This window comes from Vigna unguiculata, chromosome 3 (genome assembly GCF_037176805.1).
Source record: "Vigna unguiculata cultivar grain cowpea cultivar isolate G323 ecotype 2 chromosome 3, ASM3717680v1, whole genome shotgun sequence".
NCBI classification, from domain to species: Eukaryota; Viridiplantae; Streptophyta; class Magnoliopsida; order Fabales; family Fabaceae; genus Vigna; species Vigna unguiculata.
The window spans coordinates 16036802-16060253 of NC_140794.1; the positions used below are offsets into that span (position 1 = coordinate 16036802).

Here is a 23452-nt window from a genome sequence, read left to right on the forward strand (position 1 = left end):
AACAAGTATTTCACTATTAAGTGAGACAAAAGAAAGTTACCCTTTTTTTTGTTTAAAAATGGAAGAAAAGATATAAAAAAATAAGGGCAAAAATAGTGAGTTTCTGTTAAACTTTTTTTTCTTTGGTACCAAAAGAAATTAGGTAAAGGTGAGAGATGAGTACAACATATGAAAAACTCAAAAAATAATGAGAAGAGAAAATGAAAATTATCTTAATAAATTTTTCTTTATTATATTTGATTTTATGTTTTATTATTTATTAACATTATATATTGTACTTTATAAAAGGAATAAAAAAAACCTAATGTAATTTTTATTAATTTTTCAATACACTAGTACCTAATTTAAAAGATACATATAATTTAAAAAATTCAAAAATATACATAATTTTAAAATTTTTAAACACATAATTTAAAAAATTGAAAAAGTTAAAAAAATATTGAAAAAGTTTTGGGGGGTTGTGGCCCTCGCCTGCTCCTTAAGAGCTCTGCCACTGCTAGTGTTATTGAATTTCGGCCATGGCGGAAATCGGTATCGGGTTTTCTGACCTGCCGTCATAACAAGGCGGGGGCGAATCGGGTTTTTCATGGCGGTCGCTTTTGGCATGATGAATGACGGTGATGTAGCGGTTGTAGCGAAAAAATCGGATCGAAAAATAAAAAACCCAGATCTTGTATAGAAGAGAAGAAGAGAAGAAACTCGCAAAATGGTGGTGGTTTGCAGCGGCAGCGGCATGGTGAGAAAATGATGATAAGAAACCCTAATTATCTTTGCCTTTTAGTCTTCAGCGGGCCCAGCCCAATAAATTTTGTATTTAAACAAACCTACGTGTATTTCTAACCATTATCATTCTTTTACTCTGGTTTTTTCTTTTACTTAATTTACTTCTGTTACTGCAGTAAAATTTTCTTTACCCCATAAAGTTTTCTTTCCTTTTCTTTAGAAATAAAAAGCACTCCTTCCTTCACCACGAGACTACTAGACTACTACAATTTCACTGCTACTCACTACTGCTGCCACCGCCAGTCCCCACCTCCGGTCTTCACCATCGTCGTCAGCCACCGTCGGTTGTTTTGAAGTAATTTTTTTAATTTTTTTTCTACTTATCTATGGTTCCGCCATAACCCGTTTGGTTCCGTTATAACTTTATAAAGGTTTTTGGGGGTCACCATTATTTTCCATTATCCGATATTGATAACACTAGAAACTGCTACTTGTTGGATAAATATCCACTCCATATCTGTGCAGATATCCGCATATTTTGTTAATATCCACGGGTATTCGCGGGTTTTTACAAAAAATTTAAAATGTGCAACAACATATATTTTAACCATAAATTCAAATAAAATATAATACATAATTCATAAATTTAAAACAAAGTTCAAATAATCCATTTAAATATTATTGAATGACAATTTACAAATAAATGAAGATTTTTTAGAACTAATTGATAAAAAGTAACTCATTCAAAATCGATGTGTTAATATTTTCATCATATTTTATTAATGTTTTAATTTAAATTAGAGTATAGCAGGTACTATGATACCCGTACCAGTCTCGTTTGCATACAGGTATAAAAAATACTTGTAACCATGATTACCCATAGGTCCATTTATAATATCAATTTCCTACCTTTTGTGTGTTTTATCAGCAGATACAGATATTTTTGACATCTGTAATCTTGAGTGAGGTGTTGGTTGAAATTATTACCTAAGGACAATATCAAAATATATCAATACACTACAAGAAAATCTCCTTTAACAATTAATTTTAGTGAGAAAAATTGTTATACATTATAGTGACAAATTTAGATACTAATTTACAAAATAAAAATTTATTGATTACTAAAATAGTCTCTATGAATAAAAAATTATAATTGATCTCCAAATTAATTTCTAAAATTTAATTACAAGTCTTTGCTATAAAAAAATTAGTTTATAAATTGGTTAATATACATTAGCTACCAAATTTTAACTACTAAAGAAATTAGTTTCTAAATCAATCTCTAATTAATTGATGATAAATTTAGTGATTAATTATAATTTTTTATTTATAATAGTTATTTTAATAATTTATTTTATTTTATTTTATAAATTAGTATAGTTTTTTATTCATATTAATAACTATTTTAATAATTAATTTTATTTTATTTTATAAATTAGTATAGTTTTTTATTCATAATAATAATTATTTTAATAATTTATTTTATTTTATTTTATAAATTATAATTATTTTAATAATTTATTTTATTTTATTTTATAAATTAGTATATAAGTTGATCGATTAACAAGATTTTTAATTTAAAAAATATACAACTTTAATTGATTCAAGAAATGGTACAACATAATGAGTATTATCAAATTATCAAGATCTTTGATTTGTTTCTTCGAAACCAATTTGCATGTCATATTTTTTTAAGGATAATAATATTTTTATAACTAAATTTTGAAAACGTTTTTATTATAAATCTAATTGTAAAAGAAAATTGTCAATATTTTCCATTTTTTACTTCTTTTTTCTGATTAAGTTTATCCTAAGACATAAATATAAGTATTTGTTTGATTTAGTTTTAATTTCTTGGATTAGTATCTGGTAAAAGTGCGGGCACTTATGGATATAATGATTTGTTTCATTAATTTAATTTTAGTCTACCTTTCATTGCCCTGAATGATTAGTGGCAAGAAATTTATGCTTATGAACAATAGAAGTAGTTGAACAGTGTAGGGGCAAACTAGTTAAAATTAAAACAAAATAGTTAAAATTAAAAGAAACATGGTGGAGGTATGACATAGCTGCAGTGAACAAAAGATAACAAGCAGATAGCTACAGCACGAGATAATTGCTGTGGTGAAGAAAAGATACGACAAACAGACACTGAACCAAACAGAAAATACATGAAATGAAAACAAGGTTGTATCGTCCTCGCTGTTAGAGGAAATCAAACTTTGGTGAGACGCAAATATTCCTTGTTGGATGGGAGATCGACTGTGTCGAAGCCTTGAGGGAACATGTCTTTGGCTTGCTCGTTGGTGACACTAGGAGAAATCACAACAGACTCCCCTGGCTTCCAGTTCGCTGGTGTTGCAACCTTGAACTGAGAGGCCTTCTGCAAGGACTCTATCACCCTCAGCACCTCATCTATGTTCCTCCCAGTAGTAGCAGGATACAGAAAACTCAGCTTGATCTGCATTACCCCACCGATTAGTAAAAGAAATGCAAACTCATTAGTTTAATCTGTAGAAAATAGAATGGTACCTTCAGATCTGGACCCACAATATGAAGAGCCCTGGAGGGTAGGTTTCCGGTGGAGTCTTTCTCTTCAGGGTCAACCATGTTGAGTTCCTTGATGATTTCTCTCTTGGGATCAGAGATGATTGGATAATCCACCTTGCAACCTGACTGCATGCAAAAACAAGGGCAGTGTGTTAAATTTTCATCAACACATTAGAACTGAACTAGATCTGTGTGTGAAAAATGTGAAATAAACTCACAATGTAGGCTTCAATGTCTTTGATCCACTCATTGTGAGATTCAACATCATCACAGGATAAACCCAGTAATTTCACTCCTTTTTTATAAAACTCACTGGAATGCTGAGCCATTTTGGCAAGCTCAGTGGTACAAACCGGGGTAAAATCACCTAAAATGGTAAGGTAATAAGAACAGTAAATCAGCACAACCATGAACGGAGTGAGAAAAAGTAAAGTGATATAAAAAGAAGAATAATGTTTAGAAGGCAGAACCTGGGTGGGAAAAGAGGACGGTCCAACCATTCTTACAGAAGGCATGAAGCTCGATTTTGCCTTGAGTGGTTTGAACATGAAGGTCAGGAATGGTGTCTCCGATGGTAAGGCCTGGCATTGTAGATAAATTTGAGAGCTTTACCTTTACCTCACTTGTGATTTTGTTTGTGTGATGAATGAGAAAGAGTGAGATTATAAAGAGAGGAGAGCCGCTTGCATGCAGAGAACGTGGCACCTTCGACACTAACGAGGTGACGCTGTTTTGTTCACTTGTCATTTAAATGTGAAACTATTTTCCACGTACACCTCAGTATTACTGTTTTTTCCCGCCTTGCTTTTTTTCAATTAATTTTAATTAATTATTTCACCTTTTATTCTATTTTCTTTCCATCCAAACTATGGACCACTTTTATTCTTCTTGGGTCACGGGAAACTCTGTACAAAACTGTGCAAAGAAAAAATAAATAAATAAAGAAAAAACGTAAATCGTCATCAACCATTTAGTCTGTATATTAGATTTGACTATCCTAGGATAAAGGCATGTTTTGATTAATATAAGTTTAGTGCATTTGTTGATTTATATCTTTTTTTCTTTTCATATTACATTCTATTTAAAAGAAAATTTAATTTTTAATTCTTGGACATATTATTAAAATTCTTTTATGCTATTGGTACTTTTATATGCTCTAAGGATTAGTTCACTTCATCTATGCTAAACATGTCATGAATAACATTTAAAATAGGTTATGTGTTTTAATTTAACTATTAAATTAGAAATAATAAAATTTGGTTGTGTACCTGTTTGTATATATGATATTTAAAATAAACATTAAATATTTTATTTATAGATCACATTAATATGTCAGATTATTGATTAGAGTTATTAATATTAATATTTTATTTTATAAAATTAAATAATAATATTTTATAACTTTTAGTATGGGAATGTATTTAAACTATTTATATTTTTTTAATAAAATAAAATTTTTCACACAATAATAAAATTAATTCAAATAAAAAACTTAAATTTAGAATAATTTTAATAAATATTAAAAATTTAGCTATATTGTATTTACAAATAGTATTTTATAAACTATTTTAAAGCATAATAATTAAGGGAATGCAAAGTCAATCTTATTCTTCATCTAAACAAGAGAAATGTATGGTCATAATATAAATTTCCTTTCCATATGAATAATCTGATTTGACAACCAAAAGCCAATAAAGAAAATTTAAAATAAAATTACTGTTATATTGAAGAATGAACCTCATTATTATGAGTAAGCTCTACTTGACCTAAGTTCCTACATAAAGCACTTTGAAACCAACGGTCACATTGTTCCTCTACAAGTATAAAAGAAAAAAATAAATAATTCTTATAATAGTTATGGTCCATTATTTAAAAAGAAGAATGATATTTTAATTAATAAATTTTAACATTTAGGAAAAATGTTAAAATAGGAAAGTTTTCAATTTATTAAATTTATAATTTTCAAAACATTACTAAACAAACTTTACTATATAAGTGTTTCCGTTTTTTTTTTCCAATCTTAATTTTTTCTTTCTTTCTTTAACGGTTATCCAAAAGATATTATATATATATATATATATATATATATATATATATAAAAGCTGGAAAAATATAGTATTTCAAAATATAAAAATACATAAATACATAAGAGTTTCTAAAGAGTATATTAAACTACAACATCCTTTTCTTTCTTGATTGAACTAGTTGTTATCTCTTCATATGCTCACACCAATTAGATGATCATTACAAATAGGAGGAACACAAGACAATACAAAACAAGACACAAATAAAAGGGTGAGCTAATATACAAAAGGATTAATCATTTAAAAGAATACAATTATTAATCATACCAATCATAAAAGAATACTATCACAATCCATACACAGACTCAGATGAGTCAATTATCCAGATACATGCATTTATATTAGATTTTGGCAAGTTGTGCACTTGTGATGGCCTCTACTGCTCTGCAGAGTCATTGCCAATAGATTTCATCATACCACACACACACAAGGTTAGTCTGTTAACGTCTTTGACTAAAGTAAAACCCTTAGACTGAAACCTCCTGCTCCTCTCACCAAATACCACATCCTTCTCTACTTGAGAATTGAATGATTATTATAGAGCGTTAGGATAACTTCCAATTGAATCCATATTGTAACATCCTGACCAGATATTACTAATTTAAATAAAATAAAATAATATTAAATATGTCATTATTATTCAACGTTCTTTCCCAAAGCGCAGGAAAATTAAAATCTTAATCAAATGTCTCGAACGTGAAAATCATAAATTAAACTCCAGGTTTACATAGTTCAAAACTAATCAACTAAATATTTACAAAATAGTCAAATATAGTCTATAAAACATCCCAAGCTAGCCCTTCTCCGACTCTAAGTGTCACCAGTTCCACTTGAAACAACATCTGCTCTCGTGTAACGAATTACACGATCATTGTCAAACACACAAACAAAAGGATGAGCTCATGTAACAATATAAACGTATAATTTAATACATCGAAGTTCACCCTAAATTACTTTATTTCAGTCAATGCTTAACCAAGAAACCTTACTGCCCTAAGGTTTCCAACCCACAATTTCTTGACCATGGACCCTGGATATATATGCTTCCACAAACCTACTCACTCATGGTCTTGCCTATCTACAAACCTCTTCGCTCGTAGTCCAACTTTACAGACCTCCCCGCCCGTAGTCCAACATACGTGATCTAAAAGTTACGAACATCCTCGCTCGTAACAGCCCTCAAGTATGAGCGCAGAACATACGAACCTCCCCGTTTGTATCCTCGCACGAGAGCATCATAATATGAACCTCCCCGCTCATATTATCATGTGTTCACCACCAGCCATGAACCTACCCGCTCACGACACAGTCAAACATCTCCTAGTCCAAGTCCACATCTCAACACATTAAAACGAAATTAAGAAAAACACACTGCCCTATACAAGATACACACTCAAGCTGGTCTTAAGGATTCTAATGCTTCCACAAACCTACCCGTTCGTGGTCCAACTCTACGGACCTCTCCATCCGTAGTCCAACACTCGTGATCCATCTAACTATGAACCTCCCCGCTCACAGCATCTCTCAAGTGTATTATTGAAAACAAATTTATTATTGATGAGTTTCAATATAATAAAGAAGACATGGCTAAAGAACACACAATCCTCTTCAAGTCACTCACTCATGAACAAGTGTGTGTGTGTGTGTGTGTGTATGATGATATAATGAATGCAATACTGTCAAAACATGGAGGATTCTTCTTTTGTATGGTTATGGTGGTACAAGTAAAACTTTCATGTGGAAGACATTGTCAGCTGCAATAAGAAGCAAGGGAATGATTGTTTTAAATGTAGCTTCAAGTGGCATTGCTTCGTTTTCCTGGTGGTAAAACTGCACATTCAATTTTTTGCATCCCACTACTAATTAATGAGGAATCGACATGCAACATTGCTCAAGGTAGTCTACTTGCTAAGCTTTTAATGGCAACTAGTTTGATCATATGGGATGAAGCACCTATGATGAATAGAATGTGTTTCGAAGCATTTGATAGAACTTTGAGAGATATAATGAAAAATGTTGATGAGTGCAACAATTGCAAACCATTTGGTAATAAAGTGGTTGTCTTGGGAGGTGATTTTAGACAAATTCTACCTGTCATAAAGAAGGCATCCAGGTATGATATCATTAAATTTTTAATACACTATTTTGACTTATGGTAGTATTGTAAAGTATTAAAGCTATCAAAAAATATGATATTAAATACCACCCAAAATAGGCAAACAACAGAGGAGATAAAAGATTTTGCTGATTAGATCTTGAAAATTGGAGATGGAGAGATGGATTTAAATGAAAATGGTGGAAGCATGGTTGAAATTCCAGAACAATTGTTGATTCAAAATACAAAATCACCTTTTGGTTCAATTTGTACACCCTGATTTTCTTTTACATATGAGGAATCCTGGTTATTTTGATGATGGAGCCATATTGTGCCCAACAAATGATTGTGTAGAGGAAGTTAATGATTTCATGTTATCTGAATGGTGAGGAAATAACGTATCTAAATTCAGATACACCTTGCCAATCTGATCAAGATGAAGAAATGCAATCTGAATGGTTTACATCCGAATCTTTAAATGAAATCAAATGTTCAGGTATTCTGAATCACATATTGAAGTTGAAAACAGGAGTACCAATCATGCTTCTTAGAAATATTGATCATGCAAAAGGTCTATTGATGTGACCCCACCAAGCCCAATTGCACCTTCAAGCCCAAGCCCAAGCCCATTAAAAGGCCCAATAATAAGAAGTATGATGAAAAAGATTCAAATGGACTTCCCAATAGATGGACACAAATCTAATGGGCTTGTCACATTATTTTCATGGGCCAAAGAAATCATCAAGACTTGAAGAAGTGCATCAAAGCCCAGTAGAATAGATTTTAAATTGGGCCAATGTTTGGGTTTTGCTTTCAATAATGGTGTAAGACATAAAAATAGGTGTTACATGTACAATGGGCTCGGTCCACTAAGAGTCTCCCTTAGGCCGTGACTTCCTCATGGATCATGCATCCCATGGAGCCAAGTCCACACTCCACCCATGTGCCTCCTTCATCCAAGGGCTAAGAGAGTGTCTTCTTTTCCAAGTCTTCATCCAAATGCTAGGAAGATGCCTCATTCTCCAAGCCACCATCTAAGGATGATGATTAAAGCTTCTCCTTTAAGCTTGATCTAAGGGCCAAGAATTAGTCTAGCTTTTAGGCTCACATATAAAAGCCAAAAGTAAACCATTTGTACATTTTTACTCTTGAATTTTGCAATAGAAGCATAGTGTTAAGAGTACTCCACCCTATTGCATTTGAGAGTCTCCTTTGCTAGAGGATTGAATCATCTCCTCTAGCCACCTTCCCCTAGCTTTCTCTTAAGCTAAACCTTCAAACACCTTAGTCCGAAACAATGCTTAGCAAGAGCCTTAAACACTTGCTTCCACTCCCTTTCATGGATCACGTCTACTTCATGGAGCTTTCATCCATTTCGCACCAAGAGCTCCACCATCTATGCAATGGAACAAGATTGCAAGTCAATCATTTAGGAAAAAATGTCATCTCTACAACTATTATTACAGGGAAAAACGTTGGTGATAAAATTTTTATCCCAAGAATGGATTTAGTTCCCTTAGATTTAGGTTTGCCATTTAAATTCCAGAGAAGACAGTTTCATGTATCACTTTGCTTTGCAATGACCATCAATAAAAGTCAAGGTCAATCTCTTTCTAGAGTTGGACTTTATCTCCCATGTCCAGTTTTCACACATGGACGACTATATGTAGCTATTTCTAGAGTAAAAACTAAAAAAGGACTCAAAATACTTATTCTAGATGAAGATGGAAATATCACAAACACAACTAAAAATGTTGTGTACAAGGAAATTTTGAAACTCTTTAACAAAGACAAAACTATAGATATGTCATTATTTATTTCACACTATTCTTCTAATTTATTGAATTGTTCAATGGCAATGTTGTTGATTAACTGAATTTATAATAAATGCAAGTCAGGTTATAGCAATGTTGTTGATTTCCATCTTCAAATTACAAAATGACAATGATGAAATTCTTGAAATTCTAGAGTGACAATGATAACCACTACAACTCAACACTACAACTTCTCACCAAGTGCAATTTTTATGCCATGAAATTTGCCTACAAGTTGTATGTTTATATAAATATTGTCATCTTTTAAAGTTCACTGTATTTCAATCACTAACAAAAATATTATTTGCACAAATGTAGTTTCAAAACACCTTATTTGGTAACAATTCATTATAAAGTGCTCATTTGTATCAGTCGTTTTTTGGTTTTTGTAGATAAAAAGAAGCAAGATATTAGGTTTCATTGGACTGAACGAACTTGAAATTTATATTGAAAACTATGAATATATTTTTTACTGGAACTTCACAATCAACATGCATAATGAAATGTTTTCTTTAGTAGTGACAGGCAAAATAAATCAATCTGATCAATTATTGGAAAATGTTATATAGAGGAAACACAAACTGAGTTGGAGTTTAGTAAGTCTTCTGTTTATAACCGAATTATTCTTATATAATAAATTAATGTATATTTTGTTTATGTGTTGGACTTTTGAAGTCATGCAATTATTTGAAAACAGGTTCAGTCTTGATGATGAAACAACAACACGATCAAATCATTCTTCAACAACAACAATTCATTCTGCAGTAACAATAACAGATGAAGGTAATTCTCAAATTTAATTCAAAACTCAGACATGTAAATAAGTACATAATTTGGATCATTTGTAACGTGAAGCAAGACTTCTGTCAAAATGGAATTCTTAGAAGGAAGATGGTTCTACAAAAAAGGTTGCATGCAAGAAGTAATCAATATTAATGTAAGTTTGTAATATCTCATTGCACAAATGTAGTTTGAAAACAGGTTGAACAAAGAGATGTAATTTGGTAATTTGGTAACACTTCGTTATAAAATGCTCATTTGTATCAGTAATTTTTTTGGTTCTTGTAGATAAAGAAGGAGACAACAGAAGAAACACTTATGCAATTGTTTTTTTCTTTCTAAAATTAGAAATTAGAAGGAACACTTATGATGAAATAGAGCAACAATTATTCTAAAAGTACTAGATGTATGTTTTTTATTAGGTTCTTACTTGATTACATAACATGGATGACATTTTCTTCTTTGTATCATACAGTTGACAATTTATTAAAGACATCATATTTTCATCATATATATTATTGGATAGCATTTATTGTTCATTGTCATTACAAAAAAAAATTACATTTAAAATATATCGTCCATAAAAATTATAGTTAAATAACTTGTGCGTTGCACGGATAGAAAAACTAGTTTTCTCTACAAACATATTTATCATACATATGTGGGTGCAACCACAGCCAAATTATTTCATAAAGAAAACAGGCTAGATAAAAGTTAATAAAAAATTGACTAGTCCTTAATCTCCTCCATATTGAACTTAAATATACAAGATATCTTTATTTATTTATATATTGGTGATTATGTATATTTGTCACATACAATGCATATAGATGGTTAAATACAAAAAAAAAAAACTTATACTCATGATAAAATGTATCTAACTAATAATAGTCAAGCTTTATCACAAAGATTAATTGAACTGATTCACTTTGGTATATTATGAATTTTATTTTTACTCATTTATTTTTATAAAAAAGAAAAAAAGTGCAAAAATCGTATGTCACTTTATTAAGATTGGATGATATTTAACAACTTGTCAACTTATATATCATCGAATATTTATAGCTCAACTTTGTCTTCATAGTCTCTCTAGCTCGACTTCATGTCTTATGTATTTTTAACTTGACTCGTGCAATTAACCAAAAACTTTAAATGAAAAAATTAATTTCAAATATCGTCAAAGTAGATAAAAAAAACAACATTCATTCATGAAAATTCCAAATGAATTGCTCTAAAACATACAAATGAAAGAGATCTACGTTGTGACAAACAAAGTACTTCGGTGTTACAATTTACAAATATAATATAATAATAATAATAATAATTGAGATTTGATTGATCATTTATACCTATAGCTAACGATAACTATTATCATTCTAATGAAAATATCATATTTTAACCCTCTTCATAATACTATAAATGTAAAAAAAGGAAAAAAAATTTAACAAAAATAGAAAGCAGAACTTTTATGATGGAACATTCGTAGAAAGTAAATAATAACAAAAAGTTTTAAAAAGAGTAAAAGTTTTCCGTTGCCGGGACTTGAACCCGGGTCTCTCGGGTGAGAGCCGAGTATCCTAACCAACTAGACTACAACGGAACTGTTGGTTAGGCTAAGTCATGATAAATTTTGGTAACAACACTATCTCATAAAATTATTCTGCTATTTGCTCCATAATAGTTGAAGTTAAAACTATTTTTACCTGTCATTCAGATTTTTGTCTATATTTGCAGGAACTTGGTTTTTGATTTTGACCATGCTGTCGGGAAACTGAATTTGTTCATTATTGTGACTATGGTGGGCTCAATCTATTGAGACAAAGTATAAATCTTTCATAAGTGGGAACTTTTGGTCATTGCCTTTCATCTGATTCAAATGTAAAGTTGTTTTTCTGCTCATAAAGTCACCAAATCTCAATCCACACTAACTCACAGGATCAATGTGTCGGACCGAATATTCACTTATAGAGGAATATGTCATCATATACATCATATGTTTATTTACTATCAATTTAATTATAAAATGTAGTGTGAAAAAAAAAAGTATACATTTTCATCGTCAATTTCTGTTCAACTTAAAATAATTCTAATCGGAATGAGATATATTTCTTTTACCATGGTATATGTCGTAATTGAATTTATTTATTTGCGAGCAAATAATTTATTTATTTCCAACCTTAGCTATTTGTTTAGGTTCATAATCTAAAAATTTAAGTGATAGAGATCAAAATGGAAAGAAAATAAGAACCTAAGTAAAATCCAAAAAGTTTAAGAACTTATTTAGCCGGTCTTTAGTTTGAAGAAGTAAAATGATGAGAACAGAAAACAAATAGTTGGATATTAACTTAGCAATTTATTATTTTTGATATATATAGAATTTTTAGATTAAATAGTTTATTGAAATTAAAATACATCCTTTTAATGTTTAATTTTACTTTTCTTATATTTGTTTTCATAAGATCATTACTAATACAAGGACATCCCAAATAAAAAGTTGTATTTAATGGAGGATAACAAAATAAATGACTAAGTTATGATAATATGTAAGGAGTGAAGACGATGATGGTGATGATTTGGGTTGAGTAGGTGTCTGCAAGTAGGGCAAGAAGAGTGAGAGAGGAGCCACTTGTCAATGCAAAGAACATGGAAAAAGTGGTTGCAGTTTGGGAGGAACCTGATAGGGTCTCCATCACAGAACTCAGCCAAGCAAATGACACAGGTGGAAGGTGAAGAAGGAGAGTGTGTGAAGGTTGAGGTTGGCAAAGCCAGCATTTGCTTCCTCTTGAGACCAGAATTGAAGGTGCGAGAAGGCATCCATTGCAGCATGGTGTTGAGGCCAAGAGCACACACAATGGCTGCCACAAGGAGCATCAAAGGAGGAAGCTGTGGGAGACTCGGACTGAGTTTCGGCCATGCTGCTCATCAACTCATCACCAAATTTCACTGTAATAAAGAAAGTGAGAAACATGGAGTGATCCACACATAGGCATAAATAAAATGACCTAATTGCTACGTCTTTTTGTAAGTGGATTTATATCTAATTTAACTTCTTATAATTATTTGTTTGTTGGTCTTTAAGTAGTTATCATAAGAATCCCACCGGGAGTGATATGAAGAAGAAGAAGAGAGTAGTTACGAAATATTATAAAAGAAAATAGTTGTTTTTAAAGTTGTCACGGAAATTTAATAGGTTTCTTTAATATATCGAGAAATATTATAAAAAGTATTGTTATTTCTAAGTTGTCACCGAAATTTAATAGGTTTTTTTAAATATATCAAAACTAGTATATAGTTATTTGTCATTTGAAGGTTTATAATTTTTGTGATGTATTTTTTTCATAAAAAGTGATTTTGCTTGATGATGTTATTTTTCTATGGTGTGATTTTCAACATAGTTATATATTATAATTTTTATCTTTATTTTTAGTCGATATAAAATTTCTAACTTAATTTTGAAAAATAAGTTATTATCGATATAAAATTTCTAACTTAATTTTGAAAAATAAGTTATTATTAATAAATTATGAATCATTCTTACAAAAGAATTATAATATTATCTCTTATACTGTGTTTGGATTGATGTGTGAATTTAGAAGAGTTGATTTTTAGATGAAGATGAAGTTATTTGTATTAAAGGAAAGATAGTATAATTTGAGTGGATATGAGTGAAAAGTTCGTAAAAATTTGTGTAATGTGATTGGTAAAATTTAATAAATTTTTATTTTTAATAAATTAAATTATATAATTTCTATTTTACCCTTCAATGTAAATAAAAAATGACATTAAAATAAAATTGAAATTATTATTTAAAATTAAAAATATAATTTATTAATATTATCATTAATAACTTGAAATATTCTTTTTCATTTTGTATAATTAATATATATATATATATATATATATATATATATATATATATATATATATATATATATATATATATATATATAACCAAATCGATTCGTTTATATTTTTAATTGAATCGAGTGTAATTGTGATTGATTTTGTGAAGAGAGTGAATCGATTCGTTAAATTTTCATAATTTAATTTAACTATATTCTTCATTTTCTACTTGTATTTTAATTTTCAGAATTGATTTATAGTTTTTATGGTCATCATTTGAGGGTTAAATGAGTGTTTTTAAATTTGTATCGTAATTTTTTCTTCTTTTTTTCGCATTTTTTGTGGATAACCTTTTAAGAGTGGTTATCACAAATCAACACTTGCAAATCGTTACAAATTACGTGACACTCGCTCTTCTATCTACACTAACAATAATCTCCAAAATCCAAACACAGCATTAGTATTTTAAATTCTTTATTGAGGTTTTGATACTGTCATTTTGCTCGGTCTTCAAAAGACTCTAATACCAGCATAGTAGAAAAGATTTTAATATATATTAAAAATCAAAACGAATATCTATCGGTATATTTTAAAAACTTATATGAGAAACAACCCCACAAACTAAAAAAAATCTAAATTGTATTGTATTTATTACTAACCTTGAAAATATTAAATTTATGAATTTTATTTTTATATATTACTTGACTTTAACTTTATTATTTTTAGTGAATATCAAACTTAAAATCACACTTTAACTTTTACCCAATAGCTAAAAGAAAATGATTGCATAAGTTGATACGGTCTTGGAATATATGCACACACATAATATGCTTACTTGACAATCCACTCCTCTATTTCCTTTTCTATATGCCTTTTCAAAGGAATAAAAAAGCAACTCATCTTCATTTTCATTCTTTTTCGACCTTGTCAAATCATGGTAGTTTTCAGATACTTGTGCCACTCTTTAACTTAAAAGAAGTTTAAGCGATTTGTGTCCCTAAACTTCCTCCGAATACCACATGTTTCAACATTTTATATATATATATATATATATATATATATATATATCTTTCTTGGTTTATCTTTTGAATTTAAAACTTTTCCACTAAAAAAATAACTCCTCAAATTTTGAGAACCTTATAATCGACCTAGCTCAATTAAATTCAGTAAAAGCATATTAAAGTTATAATTTAGTTTTAAAGTCAAGTGTGATGTTAAAAACTTGAATTATAAAATTATAGATTCATAGAATAATTAGTTGAAAAGGAAGATTGATGAGGTTTGGGTGTGAGAATTATTGATGAAAGAAGTGTTGCGATGTGATGGCAGTGCGAATGATTGAATCCACTAACGCTAACAGTTATCTTTTTTTTTTTTTCTTTTTTTCTTTTTTTTTTTTTTTGCAGTAAATGCGCGGCGTGAGGTTGCCGCTACTCCTTCATCTCTCAAACGTGTCTTTTAGGAGAAAGATGGTTTTGCTTTTGGCTTATCGTTAGTATCATTTTTTGAAATCATATTAACAAAACAATTACAATATCACTTTCTTGCACTATTCATTAAAGTGATTTGGAATTAATGATTCGTGGGGGAACTTGAAGAAAACATTCACAATGACATCCCATTTAAATAGATTAAATCTACTAAACAAAGCATCGCACAATTATGATAATAAAAAACAATTCGAGAAACAGAACACGTACGAACCTACTATTACAGTTATCCATAGGAGTACTAAAAAGGAAACGTAGGCATACAACCATGCCAAAAACGAAACAAAGTCTAAACGTTAACTATCTTGCAGAAGGGTCGCTCCTAGAGCAAGAAGTCATAAAAGAGAGGGGCATTAAAGCCATAAAAACTACTAATAGGAGCTACAGATAACTGGTCCAAACTACACAGCACCGCTACCACCAGCAGATCCACCTCCTGAGCTCTTTCCATCTGCTCCCACCGTAAGGTGATCATTGCAAAAAGAAAACAATCAAGGCAAGAACATATACAACAAAGAAAGGGTAAGCTAGAGTAATTTAAAGTTAACATAGTATAGCAGATAAGTACTTAAACAGTTCAAGCATTTCAACACAGTGAGCACAGAAAATCATGTTATCGCAGACAAGCAAGACACTATGACTCAATTATCCGGATAAATATACTAAGATCGGATTCATCGGACGCTTGCACTTGTGGTGGCCTCTACTGCTCTGCAAGCCATTTCCAATGGGTTTCACCCTACCACATACAAGGTTAGCCTTTAAACGTCTAAGGCCATTATCCTGCCAGAGACTAGGGTCTCCCGCCACTCTCACTACTTGGGTCAGTTTGCTCTATTTGAGACTCACTGACCCTTTAGAGTTTCGGGATGCGATCCTTACTTGAATCCATATCTTAACATATACACTACACACCACCATGAGGCCTCCCCACGAGACTCATGGAATTACGCCTATCACACACCAAATTCATGTTTCATACCATATCCACCACCTTTATCTCAAAACATTTAATTCTCATTCAAGTTCTCAACCAACCAACCACAATCCATGTGTTGCTCATGCCAACATACAACTTTTAGTTCATAGAAATCAAACAACCATATATACTCACATGCTTTAGGTCTTGGAAAAGGAAATCAAATAAATCACACGAATCACTCCTCAAACCAGAGAGAAAACAAAGTTGAAGCAACCTGTTGTGGCAGCCTCCCTCAGGCTAGGAGTCATCGCCCAGACGAGAGAAGTTGTCTCGCTCAGGCAACGGGCTCTCGCCTAGGCGAGCCTACAACAGTGGGTCCTGGAAGTTTTCGCGATCTCTCGCTCAGGCGAGGCTGTCTCGCCTAAGCGAGCTGACCTGTCGCTCAAAACGCAACCCCTCGCCTGGGCGAGTGCTCGAGGCAGAACCCTGAGTGAGCTTCTGGCATTCTCGCTTAGGCGAAACAAGCTCGCCTAGGCGAGAATATCAGTTCTCTCCCACTGTTCCACGCATGCCAGGCAGAAACACAACACAACCAACATCCAATAGCACATGTAACTCAGTTTCATTCGATATAAACGTACTACTCAAGCATATAAACATATATCAACCCGAAAAGAAACACACAAAATAACTTTGACTGGTGAGTTAGGGAAAGGATGAAGTTAAAGCTCAACTTACCTGAGAATATTAAACCGAGAAGCTAGCTGGAAAAGAACTGAACCTATGTCCTAGTAGAGCTCTTGCTTCAGCCAAGAGTGTTTGAGGAAGAGGAGCAGCTCTGGAAAACAGAAGAATGAGGAATGAGTGAGTTGGAAGAGGTATTGGGGTCCTACAATAGAGCTGGCCTTGGACCTACGAAAAGGCCAAGTCCAAAGAATATAAACTGGAAAATGGGATTTACAATATCTTTGCAAATAAAGTACTTTTTTATGACAATAACAATTGTTTGTGCCAAAATAATACACACCCTTTCTTTTCTACTTTTTTCACAATAAAAATTCTGACAAAGTAATAGAGATAATTTCTTTTCTAGTTTTTTTTTTAGTTTGTTTGTTGAAAAAAATAGTTTTATTTATTATTACTATATGTGATAATTTCATTTTTAATTACAAAGAGTATTATTTAATATTATAATTTATGTACATATCAAACATAAATATTAGAAGTGCTCTCTCAACTCAAATAGAAACATATATGTGTACTACCATTATATATAGAATTATATGTTTTCTTATTGTAAAGTTGGACGAAGCATATAAATAAAAGTATTATGGTGTGCTAAAAATATTATATGACTAATAGTTGAAAATATTTAAGAGAAAGGCTAAATTAATTATTTAATATAACAATATTGATATATTTTATTTTTACTATATTAAAAAAAATTAGAATATTAATATAGCTAGATACATGTTTCATTTCTAATGTTTATCACGTGTGTTTATCACATGAAAAATTAACATTAATATATAATTAAAATAAAATAAATTATTTTTAATTTACAAAAACAAAGGCTCTTTCTAGACTTATTGTATATTAATATTAATTTTTTGTTAATAAACATGATCATTATTAAAAGACTAAAGATATATTCAATTATTACACTCATTAAAGAAGTTCAATTACAACTAATTTTTATAAGTATCCTAAAAATAAAATACCAATACTTATTAAGAAGAACTATTTACTCACACTCAATGATAGGCATTAAAATTGACAATTGCTTCCAGCACAATATCACTTTCTTCCTATACCCTATCATTTTATTTAAAGAAAATAATTTTTTTTAATTAAATTTTGACAATTTATTCTTATATCATAAGATAAACTTTTTTAATTGATTATTATTTTTTCATTTCTTTTATCTTTTAAAACCATTTAAAAAATGATATATTAGATTATAAAAGAAATTATGAAAATTTAGTAATTAAAATATTATTGTCTTTTATTTAATTATATTTTTTCAGAAGACAAAATGCTGACAAGAAAAAAATAGATTTTGAAAGAGAAAAAACAGTTTTCCAGAAAGAAGATTCCAAAACCGGAGAATGAATTTGGGAAGTCAGTTTCGAAAAAAAAATAGAAAAAGAAATTCTAAATAAAAATTCCAAAAATAAAAGTCCCGAATAAATATTTCTGAAAAGAGAATTCCAAATCTGAAAACAAAATTCCAAAATATCTTTTCTATTTTTGGAAATAACTTTCAAATAAGGGCAAAAATGAAAATTACATAAATTGATGAAGTACAGAAAGAAAATGATAGGGCGCAGGAAGCAACCCCTTAATAATTTAACTTGATTTCGGCTTTCTGAAACTGCATTGCACAGCCCATGTGGTAGGGACAGTTTCTCCCTGCACCTCAATATGTCTCTTGCACTCCGTATTAGAGAAACCTTTTATTTTTTTGTTCTTTTTATTATGTAATTCAAAAATTATAAATAATTTTTTGTATAATCTGGAAGTTTTCTAAATTATACAATCTAAAAGTCATTATTTATTTTTGAATTAAACAGTTCAGAAATTATTTTTTATTTTTGGATTACATTTTTTTCTTCAAAAAAAAACATCTTTCAAATCGTAGAATCTAAAAGTAAAAATGATTTTCAAATTACACAGTTTAAAAATTCTTATTTTTAGAAAATAATTTCAAATTATAAAACCTCGAAGTTTTGTTTTTAAAAGAAATACAACTTCTGGATTTCATAATAAGAAAGAAGGTACAGAAAGAAATTAATTTATGAAAGTGCAGGAAGAAGGTGGCTCAGGTTTTTGGGTCTTTCTTCCTACACTTTCAAACATTTCTTCTGCATCTTCAAAACTTTTTAAATTTCCAAAATATCCTTTGACCATTTAAAGAAACTCACGGATATCACATCCCCAAAAATATTTTTGAATGTCGATTTCCGGAAGTCAAAATATATGACTTCCAGAAATCAAAATATATCACAGGAAGTCGACTTTCGAAAATCAAAATATATCACCGAAATTTGACTTCCGAAAATCAAAATATATCACCGGAAATCGACTTCCGAAAATCAAAATATATCACTGGAAATCGACTTTCGAAAATCAAAAATCATTACCAAAAGTCAACTTCTGAAAATCAAAAAACATTACGGAAGTCGACTTCCATATATAAAAAAATTATATATTTTATTTTTTAAAACACATATTAAAAACTATAAAACATATAAATTTTAAAAAAAGTTACTATAAAATATAAAAAAATAAGTAATAAAAATACAAATAAAAAATTGAAAAATAAAATTAAAAAGTAATTTAAATTAAAATTATAAAACTTTAAATTTAAAAAAAAATATATAAATATATATATATATATATATATATATATATATATATATATATATATATATATATATATATATATATATATATATATATATATAAGCTGGAAGTGTCCGTGTGTATATATATATATATATATATATATATATATATATATATATATATATATATATATATATATATATATATATATATATATATATATATATATATATATATATATATATATATATATATATATATATAAACGGAAGTCAAAATTCGTTTATATATGTAATCCGGTATATATATGTATTTTTTTTCTTTTTTTAATTTTAATTTTAATTTTATTTACTTTATTGATATTATTTTAATTATATTTTTTATGTGTATATTATTTTATATTTTATTTGAATTTTTTAATTTTGTTTAAAATTTTTGTAAAATTATTTCAATTATATATTTTTCTATATTTTTAAATTTAAATTTATTTTTATGTAATTTATTAAAAATTTAATAAAAGAAAAAAAAATTAAAAAAACCATATTTAAAATAACATATATAAATAATGAAATTTAAAATTAAAAAAACGAATATATATATATATATATATATTTACATTTGTATATTTTTTTTTCCTTTTTTTTAATTTAAAGTTTTATTATTTTAAAATGAATTTAAATATTAAATAAAATTAAATGAAGCAGAATAAATTTTTTATTCTTTTGTTTTTTATTTTGAAGTTTAATTTTATTTTAATTTTATTTATTTTTATATTTATATTTATTTTTCAGTATATTAAATAAAAATAAAATTATACATATAGATATTAATATTTTTTTAAAAATATATATTAAAAAATATGAAAACATAAAAAATAAATAAAATAATAAACTGAAAAGATCATTAAAAGTTAAAAAATATAAATTTTAAAAAGAATTAAAAATATTCAAAATAAAATTTGTTTTTCACTTACGGAAGTCAACATCCGGAGAATGTTTTTTGACTTCCGGGAATACTTTTTGACTTCCAGAAGTCGACTTTGGTGATATATTTTGACTTCCAAAAATTGATTTCCGTGATATATTTTAACTTCCGAAAGTGGACATAATTTTGGGATTGTGGTTTCTGCGGATTTTCTTAAATGGTCAAAGGGTTTTTTGGAAATTTAAAGAAAGTTTGGAGGTGTAGAAGAAATTTTGGAGGTGCAGGAAGAAATACCCTAGGTTTTTTCTGTTTCCATTAACTTTTGGAGCCTTTCCTAACGCAAAGAAGAAGCCCCACACACACTCGAAATCATTAAGATCAATAAATACAATATAAGTTAGGAAGAGAGAGAAAAGAAGTAATGAGAATGTGTTGAACCATAACGGCAATGTTTTGTAGGAAAGTGAAAGAAAACGTAATTTCAAAAATGTTTTAGTTACAACACCATTTACAAAGGGGGTGGATAGTAATTTTGGGAGAAGGTACCACACAAATCCTATGTTTGATAGGATGGAAAGAAATTATTATTAATTGGGATGGCATGGGAATGAGAGGGGACGAGTTTCGTTACACATATCCATTCTCATAAAAAAAATGTGTCTTTATTTTCATACCCAAACTCAACGGGTATCATACTTTTGTCTCATGCTCTTCTCCATCGGGTAACGGGTATATTATCATACTCATTCGTATAAACCTTCTTCCATCCTATAATTCCTTGATTTTTTCTGGTAAATCCTTAAGATTGTTGATAAAAATGACAAGAACACAAAAAAATAAGTTTCTTGAGATGTGAATGATCACTGCCCTTAAGGATTTATCCGTTGTATAGGCGTAAATTTGCCAGGATACAATAGGAACGTCTTGGATATCTTTAAGGATTCAGAACTAGCAAGAACAATTATGTTAAAGAGTAAATATAAATCCAAGATTAAAGAAAATAATAGTGTAGTGAAGAAAAGATGAGATATGTAACTCCTATATACTCTGTGTTTCGAAGAGGGATTACCATTTTAGAGAAGGAACTTTTATGGTATTTATCAAGGAGTATGGGTCACAAACCACTTCTATCAATATCTAAAAAACTGCAACCAACCAACATATATTCACAAAACAAAATGAGGAGCAAATCTCGCCACTTTTGTGAATGAGGAATAACATATACCGTTAGCTTCTGACGTTGACCCCAACATAGTAAAGGAAAAGTGAAACTTCAGTAAATATATAGGAGAAAAGAGATTTTGCAATACTCTATATTTTTATAACATAAACAAGTCACTTGTTAGTTCTTATAGCACTAATATGATTTCAAGTCAATTATGTTCATTCCTATGGTGTGTGTGCTAGACATTGCATTATTGAGAGGTTAAATTTTGTAATTAAATTCTATGTAGGGTAAGAATTTTGTCTAAACAAAGTTTTTAATAATTTTCATATCCCTTACGAGTGGTGTATGATTTGCAATATACACTTGATGAAATCACCTATATAAGTATCGAGTGGGACACTTGCATGAGATATTGGCAAGACTCTAGAGCACTCATGAATATCGGGCATGCACATGGCCTAGTAAGCGCAACACAACAATAACAACAAGGATTGTGAGGGTGTATTTGGTTGATAAACTGCTAAAATACATTAAGTGTCTTTAGTTCATATAGCTTGTTATACAAACTACACTGTGTAGTTTCTTAATCTAGGACGAGTTCGTATAGCTTGTTATATTAACTCTGATGCATTACATCTTATATGAGACCCAAGATTTTTCTTTTTTCTTTCCTTATCTTTTAAAATATGTGAAGGATTGTTGTAAAATAAGCTACATTTATATATATTACAAAATGTATTTCCTTGTTGCAATAGAACACGCTTTGAATGCGCCTCCCTTTCTTTGCAATGCGATCATTTGCAACAATGTCTACTTCTTGCGAAATCACACATAAAGTAGAAGTTATTTCCACAAGTAAGGAGATACATTACATTGACAGTTCCAAAAGTCATTGGAGAACATTGGCATGTAAAGTTGGATTTTATAAACCCATCTACACCTATAAATAGACTATAAATAGACGTTCCTTTTATACATATCTCATTCTCATATTGTTTTTTATCTTTTTCTTCTTTTATTAATCTTGGATATATTTACTCTTTGATAGAGTTTATCTTATGACGTGAATTTAATTATTCATCAATACGTGTTAAGTTGGTTATTATTTTTCATTAAGTGGTTATGAATAAAAGTAACTATTGTAAAAATAGTTGTGAATTAGTTGTTGAAAAACTAATAGTTCTAAAACTAGTGATTGTGAAACAAGTTGTTATAAAGTTATTTATTGATTCTAATACTATTTAATTCCAAAAGGTATGCATATTTTTATATCTTCAATCTTTTTAATTTTATCACCATTCACTTATCAAATGGAATCACATTCTAACTTCGATGCACTTTGGGCTCAAATTGTTCAAGAAACACTTGAAGATAACATTGAAGAAGAAATCATGAAATACTTATGAAATACTTAGTCAAGGTTCAACAATAAGTAGTTTAGATGAAAAAAGAGAATCATAAATTGCAATTGTGGAGACGACCACACTCACTTGGTTAATGACTATTTCTCAAAACAAAAATAAAATTATATACACAAGTTTCTGTAAAGGTTCTCAATGCGAGAACAATTATTCCTTTGAATTGTGGATGCTCTTGGTAATCATGATCTATCCCCATTACAACCAATTTGTATGTTAGCATACAAATCACTTGTTGGCACTATTGGTAAGTATGTCCAAATTGGTGAATGTATTAATTCAACAGTTAGAAG

At 29.4% G+C, this 23452-nt stretch overlaps 1 protein-coding gene, 1 non-coding gene and 1 pseudogene across 2 annotated transcripts; all 3 read right to left on the reverse strand.

Moving 5' to 3' along the window:
- Positions 1–2735: 2735 nt before the first annotated feature.
- Positions 2736–4003, reverse strand: PER1 (1-cysteine peroxiredoxin 1). Its single transcript, XM_028062721.2, has 4 exons — positions 3744–4003; positions 3492–3640; positions 3256–3399; positions 2736–3184 (listed from the first exon to the last, which is right to left on the reverse strand). Exons 1-4 carry the CDS (start codon positions 3859–3861, stop codon positions 2939–2941), a joined length of 657 nt encoding a protein of 218 aa, XP_027918522.1. The 5' UTR covers positions 3862–4003; the 3' UTR covers positions 2736–2938.
- Positions 4004–11573: 7570 nt separating this feature from the next.
- TRNAE-CUC (transfer RNA glutamic acid (anticodon CUC)) lies at positions 11574–11646 on the reverse strand. Its single transcript has one exon. It is a non-coding gene; the product is annotated as a tRNA-Glu (tRNA).
- Positions 11647–12470: 824 nt separating this feature from the next.
- LOC146887522 (putative E3 ubiquitin-protein ligase ATL44 pseudogene) lies at positions 12471–13089 on the reverse strand (annotated as a pseudogene).
- Positions 13090–23452: the final 10363 nt, after the last annotated feature.